General features: G+C 43.3%; 1 protein-coding gene across 6 annotated transcripts in view; it reads right to left on the reverse strand.

Annotated features, from left to right (window-relative positions):
• The window catches only part of LRCH2 (leucine rich repeats and calponin homology domain containing 2), a 112,547-nt gene extending 98,582 nt beyond the window's left edge, over window positions 1–13,965 (reverse strand). For 2 of the 6 annotated variants that reach the window (XM_043973974.1, XM_043973971.1), the window contains exon 1: window positions 13,435–13,964. In XM_043973974.1, the coding sequence (XP_043829909.1) occupies window positions 13,435–13,756 (322 nt within the window). In that variant the 5' untranslated portion in view covers window positions 13,757–13,964. Of the gene's footprint in view, window positions 1–13,434 lie in introns of all 6 variants that reach the window. The other 4 variants (XM_043973972.1, XM_043973969.1, XM_043973973.1 and 1 more) reach the window with 3 other exon arrangements.
• Window positions 13,966–24,368: the final 10,403 nt, after the last annotated feature.

Here is a 24,368-nt window from a genome sequence, read left to right on the forward strand (position 1 = left end):
CCATATCAAATCAGTTGGAAAGTTTTGTCAAACCTGCCTCCACAACGCCTCGTGCACCATGGCCTTCTCTCTGCTCAGAGCAGCACCACTAGTTTGGGGTCCTTAACGTGTCTGGCCTAGATGATTACAACAGATGCCTGCTGCTTCTAGAATCAAATGCAAACTCTTCTTCTCTCTTGAAGCCCTTTCTGATGCAGCTCCAGCCCATCTATGCAGATTTGGCCCACCCAAATCATTCATGCTCTAGCCAAATCTGCCTACTAGCTAGCTACTGCCTAGATGCAGCATTCCTCCCATCTGTGTGAGGCCCCCATGCATGCCTGCCTACACGGCTCTCCTGATTTCCACCTCTTCCTAGAAGCAAGTCTCACTTCATGTGCTTTTTCTGACCTCCCCCCCACCCCCACCCCCGTCTCTGTTGTGCTGATATATATTTATCCTCCTAACACAAGGGGTCTTGTTCTTAACCCTTTTGCTCTCGTGGATCCCTTTGGCAGTCAGGTGAGACTCAGGGACCCCAAGAAGTGGCCAGCTCCCCGTCAGGAGCATCTGGAATCATACGCAATCCAGCAGAAGGGCTAACAACTACAGTGGTTCTCCAGAGTCGGGATAAAAACAAACAACATTATGACTGATAATGCGATATGAAAATATCTGCCATTTCAACTGCTGAGAGACTCACAGCTACCGTCAATACTCCTGTGGTTTATTGACAACATTCATGATTGACAGAAATGCTGAATTTCGGCAAGAGGTAAATGAAAATAAAGATATCATTTTTTTTTATCCAAATTCATGGACCCCCTAAAATCTATCCATGGCTGCCAGGCTAAGATCCCTTGCCCTGGGAGAGTATAAGCTCCTTGAGGGTAGGACCTGCCCTGTGTTTTGTCTTTGTATCCAGCATTCAGCATAGTACCATGACCACAGTAAGAGGCACCTTAATAAGTGCATGCTGAATTCAACTGGATGTGAGGTCAACAAATCTGCACAGATTTATTACCATACGCACAAGACTCTGCTTTCTTTGGCTGAAGGAAGCCCAAAGATACTTTTCAACAAGGATTAGAAATCGTTCAGAAATTTATGTGGGCATGTATAACGGGCACCCATATGAAACCCTTTAATCACATAATCAGACTGCCTTTTTGCTGTCACTCAGTGGAGAAAATGGAATTTGTGACTGGGGTAAAGGTAGTTTTGTGTTCTGGGGAACATGAAGAAGGCAGACTTGGAGGAAGGGTGACAATCAAGAACTACATATGACTGGAGAAGAGCCTGAAAATTCAAGGAAAGGAGCAAGGCCAAGAGAACCCAAAAGGGAGAAAGGAGTGAGGCATGGAAATGCAAAGAAACTTCATGATCTCATGATTGCCGGGACCAGCAATCACCACATCCCAGGATAATTTCACTGAAATCACTTCCCCCACCATGCCATGAGTTGCTGGTGCTTCCCCTTCATCCAATGTATGGTTCCCCTGAATAGATATCTTTCATTTGCCAGATATTTCTAAGTTTCCATATTCATTTTTACCAAGTTTTGATCAAAAGGGTAGAGACAGTAAGGGAACAGTGGTAGAGAGGAAGCAGTATGGTTTGTGCTGGAGTGTCTGGATATGCCCATACATATTTGGTGGACTGTTAAATCAATCTAGTAGGCTGCTGAAGCATAAAAGCATTAGGAAATCGGGAAGATCCTTTTATTTAGCCTACATGGACCAGTGCTCAGGGTGTCATCCCTATTGTGTCCAGGTCACAGATGCCAAGGAACTTTTGTTTCTGGAAATACTGAACATGGTTGTCATTTTCTGAATCCAAAAGTTCTTCCGAACTTCGAAATGAAATTTCTCCTCCTGCGATAGAAACTCATACTCGGGGCAGCTAGGTGGCACAGTGGATAAAGCACCGGCCCTGGATTCAGGAGTATCTGAGTTCAAATCCGGCCTCAGACACTTGACGCTTACTAGCTGTGTGACCCTGGGCAAGTCACTTAACCCTCATTGCCCTGCAAAAAGAAAAAAAAAAGAAACTCATACTCTTTTTACCTATCTTCACAAGCAAGAGACATGAGCAACAGAGGCAAATTGATAATGTGTGTCTTCATATACTTGAAATACATTTCCCCTAACTGGTCACTTCTTCTGCAGGCTAAATAAATTCACTTTCTTTAGCTTTTTCTCACTGGGTTCATGTAACTAGACTTTATTGTACCATTTTTTATGAAGATTCTTCTTTTTTTCTTTTGTGGGGCAATGAGGGTTAAGTGACTTGCCCAGGGTCACACAGCTATTAAGTGTCAAGTGTCTGAGGCCAGATTTGAACTCAGGTCCTCCTGACTCCAGGACCGATGCTTTATCCACTGCACCACCTAGCTGCCCCCTTATTGTATCATTTTTACCATATCTCTAGACCTTGTCAAGCACATCCAGATCATACTTCGGTCACAGAGCTCACAATCAAAGACTAGGAATAGTTTATTTCTCTAGCATTCTAGTCACAAGGAGTTTCACATCAATTTATTTTGCAAAGAAAATAACTGAAGCTTAACCCTCTGCGTTCCAAGACTTTGAAGTGTAACCCCTGGAGTCAGAAACCTTTTTAAATGGGCTGTGCACTTGACCAGCTTCTGACACTGAACATACCGATCACAATTTGGCCGTTTCTTACTGACTCCAGAGAATTCTAAGCAAGCAGGGATGCCCTGCTACTGGCTACTTCTCTGCAAAGTGACTGCAGAAAGCTGTGTGGACTGGGGCCTTTTTTCCGTCACTTTTTAGCTTTGCTGCCTTTCGCAGCAGCTGGTCTTGCTTTGCGGTAGTGGAGGGCTGCTCTCTGGCAACTACTCGCCCCTTAACATGTTCTTTCCAATGGGATCGATGTCAGGCAGGAGGGCAGAGAAGAAAGGGAGAAAGAATTTATTAAGCATCTACTATGTGCTAGCCACTTTATGATCCTCATAATGACCCCAGGAGGTCAGTGCTATTCTCATCCCCATTTTGCAGTTGAGAAAACTGAGGCAAACAGAGATGAAGTGACTTACTTAACGTCATACAGAGTTTATCAGTAAGAGTCTGAGGCCAGATGTGAATTCCTGTCTTTCTTCCTAACTCTAGGGCCAACATCTAGCTGCTTCTAACTGGGAAACCAAATAACTAAGTTCCAAGATCCAGAGAACTCTAATGAAATTAAAATAGTAGACATTAAAATTCTTTTAGTTGCAATATAGAGGACGTTCTGGAATGGTTGGTGCCTGGGATACCAATAAAATAAGTTAACTAGAATCAGAGTAGAAGACTCCAAGAGATAGTTTGAGCAATGACCAGAAGAAAACCATTGGCCTGGGCACTGTGGGGGAGAAAGATGGGAATCAAAACTAATTCCCAGGTTTCAGACTTGGGAGGGTAGTTGATCGATTGCATGGCCCAAAATTATGGGGATCCTGTACAGCAGGAAGACAAAAGTATTCTAAGTCACATTCCATTTGTGGGGAGATCCTTATCCTTATTATGGGAATGTATTCCTATACATTCAACTAGAAAGATCCTAAAAACAGAGGGAATTCCTAAAATGGCCAGAAGGGGAATCATAGATCTAAAGCCAGAGGCCACCAAGACAGATAAAGACAGAGGCCACCAAGTCTGATCCTTTCATTTTACAGATGAGAAAATTGAGGTTGAAAGAGGTTATATGACTTGCCCAGGGTCAGACAGCTAATAAATGTCTGAATCAGGATTTGAACTCAGGTCTTCCTAACTCCCAAGACACTATGCAACCTAACTGCCAATCAGGAATCAGGCAGACTTAAGAATTGTAAAATTGCAAAGCTAAAACATACACTGGAGATACCCTAAGCCAATTCCTTTCTTTTACCTTTTACCCCAAAAGGGCAAAGTCAGTTACCCAGGGTCACATGACTAGGTGGGAGCTGAGGCAGAACTAAATAGCTCGCTGCTCTCGAACATTAACACTCACCTGCTCAAGTGAGTGTACACACACACACACCCCTTTACACAAGTACACACATACATATATGCACACATACGTGTGTATGCACATACGTGTATGCACACATACACACATACATATATACACACACACAAGTAAATGAGCATTTAGGTAGCACTCCTTTTCTCTAACAGCTGTTACAACTAACATTTCATATGTGTGTTTTTAAAAACACTATAAAATTATTTATGAAAACTGCTAAATGAAGGAATAAAAATGCGAAGGCAATCAGTCTCTTCAAGGAAAATTGCATCTGAATAATTCATTCACATGAATCATTCTGCAAGTGATGAGAAGCATACAGTGTCCCCAAGTTGGGACTGAATTGTCCAAAAGCATCTCGTTCCATTCTTCAGCATCAAGTCAATCAGGTAGATCTGAAAGGATCCAAAAGAGATGCCTATTGGTGTCAGCGAACATTCAGATCTAGACAAGGATTCTAATCACTCAAGTAAGGGAACAAAACTAGTTGTACAAGCAAAGGGGGAATGTTTATTTCCCTTAGACTGGCAGCTGAGACCTGCCCCGTGTGTTGTCTTCCCCATCAGAATGGGAGTCGTTTGGTAGCAAGGACTGTCTGGCTTTTCTGTTTCAATCCCCAGCTGTTTCTATAGTGATTTTTGAACATAGTAAGTGCTTGATAAAAGCTTTGTTTGTTCATCCATCCATCCATCCATCCATCCATCCATCCATCCATCCATCCATCCATCTATCCATCCATTCACATTGGACTGGCTACTTGACTGTCTGGCCCTGTCCTTGGAAAGTCCTCCTTTGGCTGGTTGGAGGGGGAGCACAATCAGCACCCAGCACCTTCCCTCTGTTGATCATTTCAGATCTATCCCGTACCTGGCTTGTTTGTACATCTTTGTACATCTTTCTATCCCTAGAGCTTAGCACAGAGCCTGGTACACAACAGGTGCTTAATAAATGTTTATTAACTGGCTGACAACTTCCTCATTTTTCTTTTAAACAGAGCAGGGGTCAGCAAACTATGGCCCCTTCAGCCCTTGAGCTAAGAATAGTTTTTACATTTTTGAATCGTTTTGTTGTATTTTAAAACGTCAAAACTATTCTTGGGTCACTGGCCCCAAAAGTGGTTGTTATATGTTGTTGGCCCTCAGGCCACAGTTTACAAATCCCAGAAGTAGAGCATGAATTTGAGTTCTGATCTTGGTCAGAAAAAACTTCCTGTGATCATGCTATACACATCAAAAATATATATAGACACAAAATTAAGGCCTGGGGTTTGGGGTAATGTTTTGTCCCTGTTTCGTATTATTTTATTTATATTAAAGAATTGAACAAGGAGTAACAATTGTTCTTTTTAAAAATATATACATATAGCTATGTGACCCTGGGCAAGTCACTTAACCCCCAATTCCCTGCAAAAAAATTTTATACACACACACACACACATACATATACATATACATACAAAAAATCAAATGCTGGGGGGGGGGTGGCAAAAATTCTTTTGTAGTTGACAACATATAAATATTCTTGAAAACTCTCCTCTGGCCATCATCAGCTGTTATCACAAATACTGGTAACAGTAGACATCAAATAGAATTCAACTGGGGCAGGTAGGTGGTGCAGTGGATAAAGCATCGACCCTGGATTCAGAAGGACCCGAGTTCAAATCCGGCCTCAGACACTTGACACTTACTAGCTGTGTGACCCTGGGCAAATCACCTAACCCTCATTGCCCTGAAAAAAGTGGGGAATTCAATTAATTTCTATACCCTAGAACCAAAACTATCGAAAACTGGTCATCACTGGAGGCAAAAAAGAATGACTGTCACATGAACAAATCATATATAGGCTATCAAAGTCAGCAAGAGCAAAAGGAAGAGTTATCTTAAAACATTCCAATTGTATACAGATGGTATCTGTAAAGAGCTTTGCAAACTTGAAAATGCTATAACTGCTGGCTCTTCTTATTCAATATGTACATATTATATGCTGGTGTATGTTCTCAAGTTATTTATCCTCAAAGGGGAAGCAAGATTAGTGTGTGTGTGTGTGTGTGTGTGTGTGTGTGTGTGTGTGTGTGTACCTACCTATAGGTAGATAGAAAGATAGACAGCTGTAGTAACTATAAATGCAATACTAACTGTGTGATGTGGTCACCCAAAAATGGTTTTTTTTCTTTTTTCCAAAAATATTAATAACATCTTAAGGAGTCTTTTTGGGGGGGGGCTCTGGACCTATGATTTTGGTGCAGGGAACTGCCTGGTGAGTAATCTCCCTCTACCAATACAGATTTGAATCCGCTCCACATTGCAGTCTTAAGAGTGAGTCGTCTTTGGCAATGAGAGCTGAAGTGACCTACCTATGGTCACACGGTCAGTATGTGAGAGGCAGGGCTTACAAGCCACATTTTAGGAGGGACACTGATAAGCTGAAAACATATCCAGAGGAAAGTCACCAGGGTGGTTAAAAGGACTCCAAACCGAGGGCAGCTAGGTGGCGCAGTGGATAAAGCACCAGCCCTGGATTCAGGAGGACCTGAGTTCAAATCTGGCCTCAGACACTTGACACTTACTAGCTGTGTGACCTTGGGCAAGTCACTTAACCCTCATTGCTCTGCCCCCAAAAAAAGGACTCCAAACCATTTAATAGGAGGGATGGCCAAAGTAACCGGAGGCAAGTGCAGGTACGACAGAGATATCACCAACTTCTAACTCTGTGAATCATTTACCTTCAATGTGCCTCAGTTTAATTTTTAAAATAGGGATAATCAAATTTGTGTTACCTAATCTCACAAGGTTGTTGTGAAGATCAAATGGCATAAAGCGTGCAAATGTGTGCACTATCCACACATTAGCTATTACTGCTCTGTTTACACAGACAAGGAAAAGTGAAAGAGGACATGCTAGTGTCTTCACACAAGGGAAGTGCATTCAAGTGAACAGAATTCAACTTACCCTACAGGATGAGTGGGGAGATAGATTTTAGCTCAGTCTAAGAACTGAGGGAGCTGCCTCATCAGGCGGTAGGTTGCTCCATCATTTGTAATGGACAAGCAGAGAGGACAATTTGGTAATTTTGTAATGGACAAGCATTCATCAAGTATGTTGTAAAGGGAATTTATTTACCCGTTGAGGAGAGAGAGTCATAATTCACAGGTAAGCTAACTGGTTCAATCCAAGTCAAAAACAGTTGAGGCTCTACATTCAGAAGTCATAGTCTAGACAAAATTACATTCCATTGGGTGGACAAGGAGAGGGGATGCCCCATCCGATGCTCATTGTTAAAGTAGAAGGATTAACTGTGTGATATCGGCATTGCCCTTTTTTTAGCCAGAGTGACACTGTAACGAGTGTCCTATCTGCTGGAATATTGCTCATCCTTGGGAGAAGGGGGGGGGTAACAGAGATTACTAATACGCCAAAAAGAAAGAACTGCTAAAATTCCAGATTGGAAACAGCTGCAATAATTGAGACAGCCGGCCTATAAATAGGCCTGGAAGCCAAAAGAACAAGGTAAAAAACAGTAGACATGAATAAAAATAAACTACAAGCCACACAAGCTAGAGAAACACAAGCACAGCCTAAGAGAGCGGGGAGCAAGAGAACACCCCAAGTAAAAACCGGAGTCAATGCCATCTGGGCAAGACTTTGGCTTCTATCCAACTTGGCCTTAGGCCTGATCACATTCAATAACAGTTTGGTAGCCACATCTTCAGAATAAGTGGTCTAGAGACCAATGAAAATGACCAATGGTTTTGAAAACAGGGCCTCTAAAAACAGTTTGAAAAGTCAGATCTGGTTATTCTGGAGACAAGCTGTGGAGCAAAATAACTGGAGTCAAAGAGACGAAGGCTATAAAAGACTTGCACGGGATGCATGCATGCCCAAACTAGAGGAAACAGTTTTAAATTATAGCAAAAAAAGAAGTTGGGCATAAGGTAGAACTTCTTGAGAATGAATATAGTGCACAAAAAATGAGATCAAATGGAAGTCGGTGTTTAAATCTTATCTGAAAATCTTCTACAGGGTAGTATAATATAACTAAAACTGAGTCAGGAAAGGTCTGGTTTCAAATCCTACCTTTAACACTCAATGGCAGTGAGACCCCAAAGCACTGTGCCTCTAAGCTGCGATTCCTTCATCTATAAAATGGGGTAACAGCTCCTTCTCTGAGTTGTTGTGAGGATTAAATGGGATAATATACATAAAGCATTTTAAAGTCCAATCCTACTACTACTAACAATTCAGTAGGGCCACCAGGCTGGCTTAAGGAAGGGGCAAATCCAGCCAGGTCAGAAAAAACAGGGAAGGTTAAATCTGATCAGTATTGAAAGTGGGACTATGAATGGGGAAGGAGGCAGGAAGAGAAGGAAGGAAGGAAGGAAAGAAGGAAGGATGGGTGGGGGGAGGGAGGGAGGAAGGGAGAGAGGGAGGAAGGAAGGAGACATACTAGAATACAAGTCGGTTAAAGAAATCAACTCAACAAGCATTTATTAAGCACTTACTGTGTAAGAGGCACTGTGTTCATCAATACCTCTCAATGCAGGTTCTAACTTAGTATATAATTCTTAAGGTTTCCTGAGGCTCAGAGCTATTTTCTGTGGTTTGCTCACTGAGGTCATACATCTAGTGAATGTCAAAGTCAGGATTTGAACTCAGTCTTTCTTACTCCAAATGCAACACACAATCAACTCACGGTTTCATGAAGTTTCTGTGCTCGCAATATAATGATGAAAAACATCCAAGCCCTGTCCTCGAGGACCTGAAAATCTATGAGGTTTTATTTTCCTTGCCTTCTGAGAAGGTGAGAATTCAGAAGTGTAAATAAAATAAGACTGAATTAAATCTAAGGGGGAGATGAGATATGTACACAAATAAGCACAATTCAAGACAATGTCACAGTTGTAAAGACAAGTCCAGGAAAAATCTGAAGATGGGAAGATCCATTTCAGCCTTGCTGGGCCTTGTAGGAAGCTGACTTCTTGAGTAAGGATGCAGAAAGCATATGTTCAAGGCATGGGATTGGCCATCCCCAATGAGAAGATCAGAGAATGGCTTATGACGATAAGAAGAGGTCTAGTATGAAACAAAGCAAAGCTGGGAGGTTATACTGGAGTCAAGTTGTGGGGGCCATAGGCTGAAAAAAATGGAAAAAAGAAAAAGAAAAGAAGCCAGGCTGAACTTGAATTTTATCCCAGAGGTGAAAGGGTATCACAGAAGGCTTTTGAGCAGACGAGTGATGTGGTCGGATTTGTGCATTAGGATGATTCTGGTAGTTATGTTAAGGATAATTTGGAGAAAGAAGAAAGTGGAGAAATGGTGAAAGAGGGTTACTTATTAAAGTCAAGGCCTGAAATAGGACTAGAAACAAAGTATACAGGCAGAGCTATGGGAGAGAAATCATGGAGAAGGAATAGACAAGACTTAACAAAAGTCAGGGAAAGAGTCAAAGATGATCCTGAGATTTGAAGTATTGGGAACAGGAAGGAAGGCAGAGAAGCCATCAAGAGAAATTAGGAGGGGTCAGCTAAGTGGCAAAGTGGATAAAGCACCAGCCTTGAATTTAGGAGGACCTGAGTTCAAATCCGACCTCGAACACTTGACACTTAGTAGCTGTGTGACCCTGGGCAAGTCACTTAACCCTCATTGCCCCGCCAAAAAAGAAACCAACCAGATAAGAGGAAAGCCAGGAGAAAGCAGTATCACAGAAGCCTAGGGAAGTCAAAATAGCAACAAGGGGGACAGACAGCAATCTAAGGTTTTGCAGAAAGTTCAAGAAAGATCCAAAAAATAAAAATATTAGCAACAGAATATTTCCTGTGGAACATAAAAAATGTACAACCAATTTAGTGAAGGGAGGGATTTCACAGGATTTCTGCCCTTAGATGTCACCTGTGCCGTTTGGGGATGCCCCAGTGTAAGAAAGATATCATCAACAAGCCAGAGAATGTCCAGAGGAAGTGAACCAATATGGAGAAGGGATCCCTACCACATGGGAAGCATCCATAGGCACCAGGGATGTTTTCCCTGGAGAAAAGAAGAGTGATCTCGAATATTGCAGGGGCTGGCATGTGGTAACAGGACTAAACCTGTTCTCTTTGGCAGCAGAACAAGGAGCAATGGGAAAGGGTCAATTTGGGCTTTCTGTGGGGGAGGCCATCTAAACCATCAGAGCTACTCCAAAGTAGAAAGATCTGCCTTGAAAGAGGATTCGTCCCCCTTCCTAGGGAGTCTTCAAGCAGACCGAATGACTTCTTGTTCGCTATTTCCTAGCGGTAACTCCTTTCAGGGATGCTCCCACTAATTCGGACTTACTGAACTTCTCTGATAAATCTGGGGAAACAACTGCCTGGAAAGGAGTCACAGATCAGGTCCTTGAGGGCAGGGATTGAGTGGTTTTCATCATTATACTGCTAGCACAGAAACTTCAACAAACAGCAAGTTGATTATGTGTTACATTTGGAATAAGAGAGACTGGGTTCAAATCCTGCCTTTGACACTCACCAGTTGTATGACCTCAATAAGCAAGCCACTGAAAATAGCTCTGAGCCTCAGAAAATGTTAACAAAAATTCTAAATACTAAATTGGTTGGTTAAATGTATGTACAACTCCAGGAATCCCAAACTGAACACAAGAATCATGTACATGAGGCCAATCGCTGCACAAATAAGTATCACTGCCTTCTGTGAGCAAGGGACAGCACTAGGTTCTGGGAGGAGAGGGTGATGTGAAGTGGAAGATTCGGTCTCTGTCAGGGAGCACGCAATCTAGTCAAGTGAAATAAACATAAACGTGGGACTAGCTCATCTCTAAATTCTCTTCTAAACCCTTGATTCTGTGATTTTATGTAAAAAAAAGAAGAAAAGGGGCAGCTAGATGGCACAGTGGATAGAGCACCGGCCCTGGAGGCAGGAGGACCCGAGTTCAAATCCGACCTCAGACACTTAACACTTACTAGCTGTGTGACCCTGGGCAAGTCACTTAACCCCAATTTCCTCACTTAAAAAAAAAAAAAAAGAAGAAGAAAACAAGAAAGGTAGTATAAATACCCAATGTGTAGTATATATAATAATATAGGAGTCCAAGAGAGGAAAAGTTCACTGTGGGCTGCAATGGCCAAGGAGGATTTCACAAAGAAAGCAAGCTAAACCTGGAAAAATGGGAGTCCAAATGAGGGAGGTGGACAATAGAGAGAAAAAGAAACAGTCTGTACAATTTTCTAAAGAGGATCAATGAGTGTGACTGGAACAGTGTTGGGAAAGGGGAAACAGGTCAGAAAGGTCCAGGATACCCAGGCTAAGTTTGACCTTTATCCTATGGATAACGGGAAACCACTGAAAGTTAATGGAGGATGAAAAAAAAGAAAAAAAATGTTAATCGAGGATAAATATTTTCAATTCTGTGTAATGAAGTTGCACAGAACAATCCCATCCTCAGAAAGAGCCAAATACAAACAAGAACATGATAACAAAAAACGTTGCTTCAGTATCTACTTGTGATTGTCTGGACAATATACTGAATGTGAAGGAACAGACATTTACAAATCGCGTGGCCATCCCTAAGTGTCAATTAAACAACGAATACTTTTAGGAAGGCTTTTCCCATTCCATAGGTTTGATAGTATTTTGCCTTATCTGATCTCAAAGTACTTTTTATTTTCCTTATGGACCTCTAGTCCGATTTGTAGCATATTTATCTGTGAACGTATCTCCTGACATCGCTTAGGTTTTAAAACCACTGAGGGCTGGAACCAAAACTTAAGATGTATTGAACATCACAAATATCTGTTCCATGAATGAACTCCTAAGCACAGAATTATAGGGCTAAAGGGGAAAAGGGATCACTTCTGCTTTGTCTTCTCTCCTGGGTGACCACTTCAGCACCAGCAGCAAGGACTGTGTTCTTGCAATCAGAAGCTCTTAGTTCCTGTTAAGTCATTTTCCAGTCTCTTTATGACTCCTTTCTGAGGGGTTTCTTGGCAGAGATAGTGGAGTGATTGGCCATTTCCTTCTCCAGCTCATTTTACACATGAGGAAACTAAGGAAAAGAGGGTGAAGTGACTTGCCCAGGGTCATACAGTGTCTGAGGTCAGGTTTCAAATTCCAAAGTTGTCTTCCTGACTTCCAGCCCCACACTCTATCCACTGATCCAGGTTCAAATCCTAACTCTGCCATGTAAATTTGGACAAAAAAGTTTTCTGGGCCTTAGTTTCATCATCTCTAAAATCAGGAAAAAAGGTTCTTGTACCTACGTCTCAGGACTGTCTGGAGGGCAAAATATTAAGCCTAGATAAAGTCAGCTAACATTACACTTTGATTTTCTGAATTTCCAGAAACTCAACAAGCTGCAATCTTGTTCTACAAAGAGATGGTCTTTTATTCTCTCTCATTAACAGCAAATTCCCAGCCAAGCCTCAATGCTTCAGAATCACCATATCTATTTCAAAACAATTAAAGCAATTTCATCTGTGATTTAACTCTGCCTAGAAAATGGAAGAGAACACAAAATTAAAGAACCAGCAAAAAGCGACCTTTTCATCAGACACTTAAAAATAATCAAGCCTAGCTCGAGAGAAGGGGGAGAAAGGGGTGTGTTCATAAGAAAAAAAAATGCAATACACGACAGACATTAGCGAAAAATAAGTATTTGAAGGATTCCAAGAACACTGGGTGGTCCTTGCTAAATGAGAACAATATAATGGTTACTTTCTCCATCAAAATGATAACACCTAACATTTGCAGCGGTACTTGGAGGTTCGTAAAACGATTAACTGGGGCCCAGCACATAGTAGGCACTTACTAAATCAATGTCGGCTGACGGACTTAACATACAATGTCTACTTTGATCCCGGTAACTTTGCGGGGGGAGGGGGGGGAGACACTTCTTTTCTTTTAAATTTTGCCAGGTTTGGTTTGGTTTCTGCTTATAAATTCAACTGCAAGGTTCTGGTATAACTCAAAGTGAAAAAGCCGATGTCGCCCGGCTCGCCAGTAACCAGAGATCGTTGAGTAACGGCCGCGATTGCATTTGTTACAAGAGTAACAATTCACCCGAGCCGGGGCATCAGTTTCCCGGCACCTCCTCCAGCTCGGGTATTCCCACTCCGAGGGAGGAGAGAGCTCCGAGGGCTGGAAGGCGCCCGTGACAATGAAGAACCCCCGACTATCCTGCCATCACAAACAAAAATACGGGCAGACGGGGGAAGTGAAAGGGCTGTGACAGCTCGGGGGCACGAAAGCCAGTGCGGGCCCTGGGCACCCCCCAGGAGCAGAGCGGGGCGGGGGCCAGGAGGCAGGGGGCTCTCTGCCACTGAAGTACCAACCTGGGGGGCGGGGCCCCGATCCGGAGCCGCGCCCCGCCCGCCCCACCCGCGCCCTGGCCCCCGCCACGCCCCGGGCGCGCTCGGCCCCCTCCCCTGGCCGCCCCCCTCCCCCTCGGCCCGGCCCCTGGCACCTGCTTGCGTGGTGTCTGTGAGGTCGTAGCCGCAGCCCGGGAAGTCGCGGAGCTTGCGGCCGCTGAGGCTCAGGATGCCCGACGTGCCCGCCTCCTCGAGGGCCCGGTCCAGGCTTCGGCCGGCCGCCGGCGGGGGCTGCAGGCTCCCCGGGGGCCACTGCGGCCCGCCCGAGAAGGGCTGGCCGAAGAGAGCCGGCCCTGGGCCCGGGCCCGGACCCGCCCCCGGGCCCGCCCCCGCCCCCGCCACGGCCGCGGGCCCGGGAGCCGGACTGCCCCCGCCGCCACCGCCGCCGCCGCCGCCGCTGCCCTGACTCGCCGCCATGTTCCCGGGAGCGAGCGGGCGAGTGTCGCTCGTGTGTGTGCGTGCGCGTGTGTGTGCGAGAGTGTGCAGAGAGAGAAGAAAGGGAGAGAGCGACGGACGAGAGAGCGGAGGAGAGAGAGAGAGAGAGAGAGAGAGAGAGAGAGAGAGAGAGAGAGAGAAGAAAGAAAGAAAGAAAGCGAGCGAGAGCGAGAGAGCGACAAGCCCCCGCTACAATACTCCTGGCCGAGCGGGGGCTGTGGGGTGTGGAGCGCGGGGGGTGCGCATGCGCCGGATGGGCGCCGGCGGCGGGCGGGGGGCGCGAGGGGCGGGGCGGGGCGCAGCGGGAGAGGGGGGCCGAGGGGAGGGGGCGGGGCAGGGACTGCCGCCCGGGTGGAGAGGGGAAGAGGGGGGTGCAGGAGAGGAGCCAGCAGAGGTGCTGGCAGGTCCCGGCCCCCGGGGGGAGGGATGCGAAGGCTCAGCTCCGCTGCTCGGGGTGGGGGGGCTGCCTAGGGGGGGAGGCGGGTAGCGAGGGAAGGACCCAGGCAGGAAAGGCAAATGACAGCTGCGAGCAGGAGGTCACTGTGAGCTAACTGGGCTAAAGCGGGGGTGGGGGGCTCGGAGAAGGGTCGCCAACTAGAGCGGAAAGAAAAGAAATGCGGCACGACCAGAAAAGCCCTGATCGCCGCGGCCAACTGGTCTAGGCGCCCCCTCTAAGCCCTCCTTCTTTGCTCTCTCAAACTGCGAGGGCTACTCGTCCCGCGGATGAAAGGAAGAGATCGCGGCCAAGTGTGGGGCCCCCAGCACCTGCTGCCCCTTGGCACCGTCTCCGCGAGGGCTCGGCGAAAGAAAGGCGCCTCTCTCTTCTTCCCACAGCCTGCTGGGCTCTTTGGGGACAGAAAGTTGAAGTCCCTGGCCCGCACTTCCACCACCACCACCCCCAACCCATATTGCTAACCTGGATCGGAACGAGGCGGTTCCGAATGTGGACATATAGATGCCTTCTATTATAATTATATAATGGCACAGTGCCTGGCACATGGTAGACATGGTAGACATGATTATTCCTTTCCTTTTTGTAATCCCCCCCCCCCCCCTTCGCTGAGGCTACTCTGTATCCCGTTCGTCCCTTACTCACTCACTCACTGAGCCAATTAATCAAGCAACACGCGGCACATTTAAAGGGAAGGTGCCACAGAAGCCACTGCGGTGCCCAAAAAGAGAGGGTTGGACTTCCGAAATAGAGGACCTGGTGTGTGACCTTAGCAAAGTCCCTTATTTCCTCGGCGCTCAGTTTCCTCTTCAGTAAACTGTAGGAGGTGAACTGGTAAACACCCAGAGTCCCTTAGATAATCTACAATCCTGCTTGAAAATGTATGGGGGGGGGGTTAAAAAAGGAAGGAAGGAAGGAAGGAAGGAAGGAAGGAAGGAAGGAAGGAAGGAAGGAAGGAAGGAAGGAAGGAAGGAAGGAAGGAAGGAAGGAAGGAAGGAAGGAAGGAAGAAAGAAAGAAAGAAAGAAAGAAAGAAAGAAAGAAAGAAAGAAAGAAAGAAAGAAAGAAAGAAAGAAAGAAAGAAAGAAAGAGGAAGAAAAGGAAGAAAAGAAAGAAAGAGAAAGAAAATGGAGGGGAGGGGAGGGAGAGGTCATTGTAAAGCAAAGGATTAACTAACTAATCAAAATTAAGGAAAGGTGTTAAGAAACTAGTGGCCAAAATCCCTGGGAATTCATATGCAAATCCATGGTGATTAATTCACCAGCGCCATATCTAAGGGCTGCTCTTCTAGGGGCAGAGGACGTGCTGAAATCCTTAGGGCAAAAGTAGAATTCTTGGGAAAATGATGTGAAATGAAGTGGGGCAAGACAGATTTGGTGAATTGCTTTTTATAGCCCTCAGGCGGGCAATGAGGATGTCTGCCAGCTGTCTCCTGCTTCCCTAAAGTATCTGTGAGGCATTTCCCGTAGTGGAATATAATAGTCTTGGTCAATGTAAGAGAAATTCCGAACCAGCGACCCAAATATCTATAATATGTCATTGAGCTGGTGAGAGTAAATGGAATGGTAAACTACGTTTTGCTAGATTACATGTATTTAATGAAATGCTACCTACCAAGAGATGGAGCGACAAATGCACACACAGGGTTTTCCATTATGTTTCTTTGGAAGATGTTAATAGCACTGCAGGCCCTTCCAACCTTTGTCCAAAGTTCAAATGAATTCAAGCAAACAGAATGGAGACTGGAAGGCGAGTCCTGACAATCCCTTGGCCAGGCAATGTCTTTAACAAATAGATCATCTTTACCATACAGGGACTTCTGTAGAAATATCTAGCAAATGGAATTTCCCCCCTTACAGATGTTAGGGGTGATTGGCAGAGCCCTATAAACTCTGACAAGGCATGCTCAAGAGAATAAGGAAGGATCCAGGAAAAATGGTTAAGGGCACATGTGTCACTGACCTTACAGCCCAGTGAATTGTTCCCAAATGATCCAAAAGATGAGTCCAGTCAGTAGCAGTGGAGGTATATGCATTGGGCTGTAGCCTATTAGTATATGCAAATTAGATCTACCAAAAAAGGAGGTGAGAAAATGATAGCAATATTGCCAGAAAGATCTCTCTTCCCTTCCTAGAGCAGTCACAGAAGTCCCAGTGAAGCTAAGGCCAGAATACAGGCTTCATTGCTAGAAGTGGCAAATATCTATTTGTTAGGTTTCCTATGCAGACTACCTTGACTCTTAACTTACCTGCTCAATTTCCCAAAGTCACACTGTCATCTAAATCTAAGGGGAACAGGTAATGGCATCCATTCCAGGCATGGGGATAGCCAATGAAAAGGCAGAGTCAGGAGGGGGCAACTAGGTGGCACAGGCCTGAAAGACCTGAATTCAAATGTGGCCTCAGAAACTTACTAGCTGTGCAACCCTGGGCAAGTCACTGAACCTCTATTTGCCTGAGTTTGCTCATCTGTAAAGTGGGGATAATGTCACCTACCTCCCAGGATTGTTGTGAGGAACCAATGAGGGACCATCTTTATAAAGTGCCTACCTCTGTGCCTGGCATGTAGTAGGCATTATATGTGTGAGATATTGTGATTTGATTCTAGAAGTAATAGGGAGCCACTGAAGTTTGTTGAGTAGGGGAGGGTGATGTGGTAGGATCTGTGCTTTAGGAAAATCACTTTGGCAACTGAATGGAGGATGGATTGGACTGGGGAGAGACTGGGTCAAGCAGACCCCCACCCCAGCAGCTATTGCAATAGTCCAGGTGTGAGGTGAAGAAGGCCTGCAATGGGGTGGGTGCAGTGTCAGAAGAGAAAGGGAGAGTATTTGAGAGATACTGCAAATGTGAAATCGGTAAGCTTTGGAAGCCAATTGGATATGGAGGGTGAGAGATACAGAGGAGTCTGGGATAACACCCAGATTGTGAGTCCAAGGGACTGGGAAAATGGTGGTACCCTCTACAGTAATTGGGAAGTTTGGAAGGGGGTGTATTTGGAGGGAAAGAACATGAGTTCAGTTTTGTATATAATGAGTTTAAGATGTCTACAGGACATTCAGGTGGAAAAATGCAATCAGCCATTGGTGATGGAGATTAGTGACTGGGAGAAGGCTAAATATGTAGCATAGAGATGATAATTAAACCGATGTGGGAGCTGAAGCATCCATGTAAAACCATTGTAGAGAGGGAAGAAAAAGGAGCACAGGACAAAGAGTTGGGGGCCATCCACAGTTAAGGGGCAGGACTTAGCAAAAAAATCTGAGAAGACAGAACATAACTCACACAGAGAGTACAGGTGAATCCTGCTTTAAGAAAACCTGATAGATTGGCTAGTATGACAAAAAAGGAAAATTATAAATGTTGGAGAAGCTGTGGGAAAATTGGAGCACTAATGCATTGCTGGTGGAGCTGTGAACTGATCTAACCATTCTGGAGAGCAATTTGGAACTATGCCCAAAGGGCCATGAGGCTTTGCATACCCTTTGACCCAGTAATTTCACTACTAGGTCTGTATCCCGAAAAGATCATAAAAAGGGAAAAAGACCCACATGTACAAAAATCTTTATAGCTTCTCTCTTTGTGGTGGCAAAACGTTGGAAATTGAGGGAATGCCCATCAATTGGGGAATGGCTGAATAAATTGAGGTATGTGAATGTAATGGAATAATACTATTGTGCTGTAAGAAACGATGAGCAGGCAGATTTCAGAAAAACCTGGAAAGACTTAAGTAGACTGATGCTGAGTGAAGTGAGCAGAACCAGAACACTGTACACAGTAACAGAAACATTGTACTATGATCAACTGTGATAGACTTAACTCTCCTCAGCAATACAGTGATCCAAGACAACTCCAAAGGAATCATGATGGAAAATGTTCTCCACATGCAGGAAAAAGAACTGTGGATACTGAATGCAGATTGAACCATACCGTTTCTACTTTTGTTTGCGTTTTTTTTTTTTGAGGTTTTCCCCTTTTGTTCTGATTCTTCTTTCACAACATCACTAATGCAAAAATATGTTTAATGAGATAGTACATATATATTCTATATCAGATTGCTTTCTGTCTTGGGGAGGGGGGAGGTAAGGAAGGGAGGGAGAAAATTTTGGAACTAAAAATCTTATGAAAACAAATGTGAAAAACTATCTTTACATGTAACTGGAAAATAATAAAATACTTTTATGTTAAAGAAAAAACCTGATAGGGCACAGGAAGATCAGAACTTACAAAACCAAGAAATTAGGGAATATTTTCATTGCACAAAAATCCTTGCTTTATAAATGGATTCACTAGAAAGTCCCTTTAAATAATGACTTTCCCTACTGTATTTAAAATATGATTCATTTTTCAAAAAAAAAGTCCAGGTCATTTGTAAGGAATATGCCTTTTGTGTGAAATGAGATGGCTCTAAAGCAGAGCATCTTCACCTATTTTGTGTTGTGAAGGACCACTTGGGCAGGCAGTATGGTGAAGCCCATGGACTCCTCACAATAATGTTTTTAAATGCATAAATATATAAGATTCTAAAATATCATTATTAAAATGTTAAACCCACACATTTATAGACCCCAAGTTAAGAATTGTTCTTTACATACTCCTTTGATAGTTCAAAGGATCTGTGATCCCAGAAGTGTCACCCATAGGGGATCTAGCCAAAGTGTCACTTTTGTCTTCCAATTCATGAACACTCACTCTTTCTGAAACTCTTTTTGAAAAATAATAAACTTGGATAAAATAAAAAAATGAAAGAAAATGAAAACTAGAATGCTTCAGTCTGTTCCATCAATATCAGTTCTTTCTTTGGAGGTAGATAGTATGCTTCATCATTAGTCCTTTGGGATCATCTTAGATCATTGTATTTCTGAGAATAGTTAAGTCATTCACAGTTCTTCATCAAACAATATTGCTGTCTCTGTGCACAACATTCTCTTGGTTCTGCTCACTTCAATATACATCATTTCATACAAGTCTTTCCAGGTCTTTCTGAAATCATCCTGCTTGTTGTTTCTTATAGCACAATAAAATTCCATCACAATCATATAATACAGTTTGTTTAGCCATTCCCCAATTGATGGGCGTTCCTTTGATTTACAATTCTTAACCTCCACAAAAAGAGCTGCTATCAATAGTTTTGTACAAATAGGTCTTTTTCTCTTTTGGGGGATGTCTTTGGGATATAAACCTAACAGTGCTAGGTACTGCTGGATCAAAGGGTCTGCACAATTCTATTGCCCTTTGGGCATGGTTCTAAATCGCTCCCCAGAATGGTTGGATCAGTTCACAACTCTACAAACAGTGGATTAGCATCCCAGATTTCTTCGTGAAATTCTTGAGGAGTGTCCACAGAGAAACATGGGCACAAGTCCTGCTAGATAAGGAAGAGTAGATAGGTCAGAGCTGACAGTAACAGAGAGAATGCTCCCATCAATGTGATCCCCAGGTCGCTGAAGTTCTGAACTATTGATACAACACTTGAACCATCCATCTTTTATCCCCCATGTTTGCTACAGGACCAGCACACGGTGCTTTGGTGGATTCATGATCTCACTGGTGTGGGCACCTTCTTACACTGGGGCAGATCTCAACCCATTAATGCCTTTTCCTCCTTTGTCATTCTCATCCATGTCTTTCCATCAATACTCTGTACCAGTGCAGCACCTTGACTATCCATCTGTTATGCCTTGCATGCAATTCATGAATGAATGAATGAATGAATGAATGAAAAAAGCATTTATGAAGTGCCTATTATATGCTAAACCCTGTGCTAAGTACTGTGAATACAAATAGAAAGAAGTGGGACAGTCTCTGCTCTTAAGGAGCTCACATTCTAATTGGGAGAGATAACACATAAAAGAAAGTTTTGATGCAGGGTGATTGGTAACAACACCCAATTGGTAAGGCCCAAGGAGTCTTTGGGTTATGTCATTGGGTCAGATGACAGTGCCAGGAATCTGAAGGGCATAGAGTCAGGGAGGGTGGTAAGACCTGGAGGACTTTAGGAGGCAGTGACAGAGCTGATGATAAATAAGACTTCTCACTAGAAGGACTGCTGAATGCTCTCTTACCCATGACATACAAGCAGCCTAGCAGCCCCAGCAGGGAGAAAGGACAAAGAGGTGGGGAGGCAAGGGGAGAAGGGTATTCCCAGTGGTGGAGGACCTGCCAGCCACCTGGGCTGTGTGCAACCTGTCTCCTCTTGCAGTCATACTCATCCCTAATGACATCTTTCTTACCCCTTCTTACACACATCTTTATTGGTAAGGGCTATAGTCTATTCAAGCTCACTCTGCCCCTATCTAGTGCCCTTTGGATTATTCCTAATTTTGATTTCTCAGACATCCTGGCATTCTATGATTGTCAGCCATATAGCATCACCAAGAGAATACCAGTGTTCAAAAAAGAAGACAAGCTCTAGTATCCTGGAGTAACTTGCCATCACTAAGTTTCCCAAATGCAATAGTCTACTGTCCATTCAATTAACCTTATTTTGACAAACATTTATTATTAGGCATGTGCAATGTGCAAGGCCCTATATTAAATACTGGGCATACAAAGATCCAAACAAAACAGTCCCTGCTCTGAGATTACATGTTCATTTGCCGCCTCCTATTCAGCTGAGGAGCTAGCTCACTAGCCATATGCAGCACTTGTCTAAGATGTAGACTAACTGAATGTCTATCCAGCTTCATGTCCCAATGTGGGAAATCAGCATTACATCTCTACTTTATTTTTCCTGTGTGGAAAGTTAGGCCAATTTCTTCTGAATGAATGTGATTTTCAAATCACAGAGGAGACCCAATAGGATTTTGGGGGGACCTCAATTCAATTAGCACAATATCTACAGTATCCATAAATAAGAACATTCTGGAGGACCTATCCATAGGGAAATCCCTCCTCTGTGAAATAGGCTAGCCCACAAGCAACAACACAAAGAGAGAAATTAGCAAATGCTTCAGTATCCAAGGATGTCTGCTTGTTAATCACATTGATATGATTGGATGGCGCAGTCCCTCCAATTTCCCAGAATCTCCTGATGGACTGGTTCAATACTGACAAGGCAGGCTCAGTAATGGGATAGAAGCTTATTAGGTGGGAGTTCTGCCCCAGACCATTCTTCTCTATGTCTACCTTGGAGAATATATTTTTTCTTTCAGTGACATTAAAATTGGTTTTTGCTTTTTGAGTCTTCTAACATGAGCTTGGTACTTAAACCAAAGTTATCCCAAAATTTCCATTATTTTCCATTAGACAGCAGCTTTCTGTTTAAAGGCACTAGCCATGTCTACCATTTAACACCTGGATACCACAATATGGCCTGTCCATATTTTTGCTTCTGCTCAGACTCCAAAGTACTGACTCTGATTTCTAGAGACCAAGAGGTTTATGTATTAAACCATACTAATAACAACAGAATTACTTAAAATATCATCATTGCAATGCCATGAAATCCAAGTTCTTGCATCATTGGAAAACCAGTAGACAAATTCAGAGCATTTTTCTTGTAGACCAAGAGCGGAGGCTGGCTAACCAGTTGTGAGGGATGTTGTCAAGGAGATTTCTTTTCAGCACTCTCCTTAATCGGACTTCTTTGTTATTATTATTATTATTTTTGGCAGGGCAATGAGGGTTAAGTGACTTGTCCAGGGTCACACAGCTAGTAAATGTCAAGTGTCTGAAGCCAGATTTGAACTCCTGACTCCAGGACCATGCTTTATCCACTGTACCACGTAGCTGCTCCCAACTGGACTTCTCTGTAAAGATAGTGTGGGGGAAGATGAATATGCATGGTGTGGTATGAGGAGGCCTGGATTTGGAGACAAAGGACCTGGATGAACAGATAAATGAATAAATAAATAAATAGGCAGATAGATAGATAGATAGATAGATAGATAGATAGATAGATAGATAGATAGATAGATAGATAGATAGATAGATAGATAAGTAAGCAAATAAGTAAATAAATAAACTAATAAACTAAGAGTTTCTTAGTTTCAAAAAAAACCCAACATTCTTCTAAGAAAGGGTTCATAGACCTCACCAGACTGCCAAAGGCGTCTATGATAGACAAAACAAGTTAAGGATTATTTGTATATTAGATGAACTCAAATGAATATGCTATAGATTGGCCAACCATTCCTCAATTGATAGGCATTCCCTCAGATTCCAATTCTTTGCTATCTCAAAAACAGCTATAAGTATTTTTGTAATACTAACATCCTTAGAGTTTGATTTACTTAGAATAATCCTTCCCTTAATCTCCCTTCTCTTTAATTTCCCCTACTCCCATCTCCTTTTTTCCCTCCTATTTCCCTATTGAAGGAACCCTATGTATGTCTGTGTTTGCGTCTCTCTTTTTACCAGTTCAGATGAGAATAAGGTTCAAGTATCAGCTACTGCTCTTGATTCCTGGCTTCCTTTGTTGTGCACACTTCTACTTTCACACCTCAATTCTGTGAAACAATCCCTTTCCATTCTTCTTTGGATGATCATGACACAACAGAACCACTCCCAGGGCTTCAGTCAAATTAGACTCCTTCTACTACCCCTAATGATGAGAGGAATCTGGGACGGTCACATGTGTCTTCTCCCTCTATTTCAACGTAAGCAGTTTGTCCTTGTTTAGTCCCTTATCATTGTTCTTCCTATTTAGCTTTTTAGACATCTCCTACACAGCTCTGGTCTTTTCTTCAGGAATGCTTGGAAATCCCCTATTTCATTACAGATCCATTTTTTGACCTGTAGCATTATACTCAGTTTTGCTGGGTAAGTTATTCTTAGCTGTAAACTTATCCTTTGTCTTCTGAAATATTCTATTCTAAGCTCTCTGCTCCTTTATAGTGATGACTGCTAAATTGTGTGTGATCCTGACTTTGGCTTCTTGGTACTTCAGTTCTTTCTGGATGTACATAATATTTTATTCCTTTGACTTGGAAGCTTTCATTTTTTTTTATTATGACGTTACTGAAAGTTTTCATTTTGGGTTTTTTTTAAGGAGATGATTGGTGAATTCTATTTCCACTTTGTCCTTTGGATCCAAGACATCAGGGCAGTTTTCTTTCCTGATTTCTTAAAATATAATGTCTAGTCTCTTTTGGTCAGGGCTTTCAGACGGTCCAATGATACTTAAATTTTTCCTCCTTCATCTAGTTTCCAGGTCACTTTTTTTTTATATGGGATAGCTTAGATTTTCTTCCAGTTTTTTTGCCTTTATTTTAATATTCCTTGTTATTTCATGGAGCTTTTGGTTTCTCTTTGGTCTATTCTAATTTTCATAAAGTTTGTTGCTTGGGAAAGGTTTTGTGCCAAGCTGTTCATACCTTTTCCAATTTTTCCTTCCATAAATCTTCTCTTTTCCATCTTTTCCTTTATCACTATCATTTCATTTATAAAAACATTTTTAACTCTTGCTCCATCTCTCCCAATGATTCTAGTTGAATTTTTGCCCAAGCTGTGTTTTGCTTTGAGATTTTGCTTATAAATATTTTGGAGTCATTCTCTTCTTCTGGGTTTGTGTCTTGAGTGTCCGTGTCACCATAAATAGCTTTTTAGCATGGTATTCTTTTTCTGTTTGCTCATTTTTCCAACCTATTTTCTGACCTTGGACTTTCTGTTAGGGTCAGGCTCCATTCACTTCTGGAGAAAAAGCCTGGCCTGGTCTTGTTGCTGCTTTCTTGGGGTGTTGAGTATTGTGTCTTTCCAAGTTCTCAGGAACACCTCAGGCTGAGTACTTGCAAGAATTCAATGCTCCTAAAGTGGCAAAATTTGATCACAGCCCCCTAGTATAAACTCAGCAAGTTCCTGGGCTTGCTTTGGGTCTGAGCAAAAGTAGATGCTGCTGAACTCAATTGCTATCAGCCTTGTGGAAAGCTCTTCTGGTTCAGAGTGACAAAAGCATAAGCTTCCTTTTGATCTGAGATTCTTGCACTGATTCTTCCTCTGCAGGCTTCAGAATGGGCCAGAAGTTGGAACTCAGACCCCACTCCACTCCTGAAGTCTGAGCCACACTGCTGCTACTTGCTTCTGAACTAGCTCTTCTCTTAGTACATAGCTAGAAACTGCAATCACTCCTCAGTTTGAATGCCACCCCTAGGTACAGGCCCCCTCCTTAGCCAGCATTGGATCTGTGACTCAGAACTGGGCAACGAG

The sequence above is a fragment of the Dromiciops gliroides genome, chromosome X, assembly GCF_019393635.1.
Source record: "Dromiciops gliroides isolate mDroGli1 chromosome X, mDroGli1.pri, whole genome shotgun sequence".
In the NCBI taxonomy this organism is placed as follows: domain Eukaryota; kingdom Metazoa; phylum Chordata; class Mammalia; order Microbiotheria; family Microbiotheriidae; genus Dromiciops; species Dromiciops gliroides.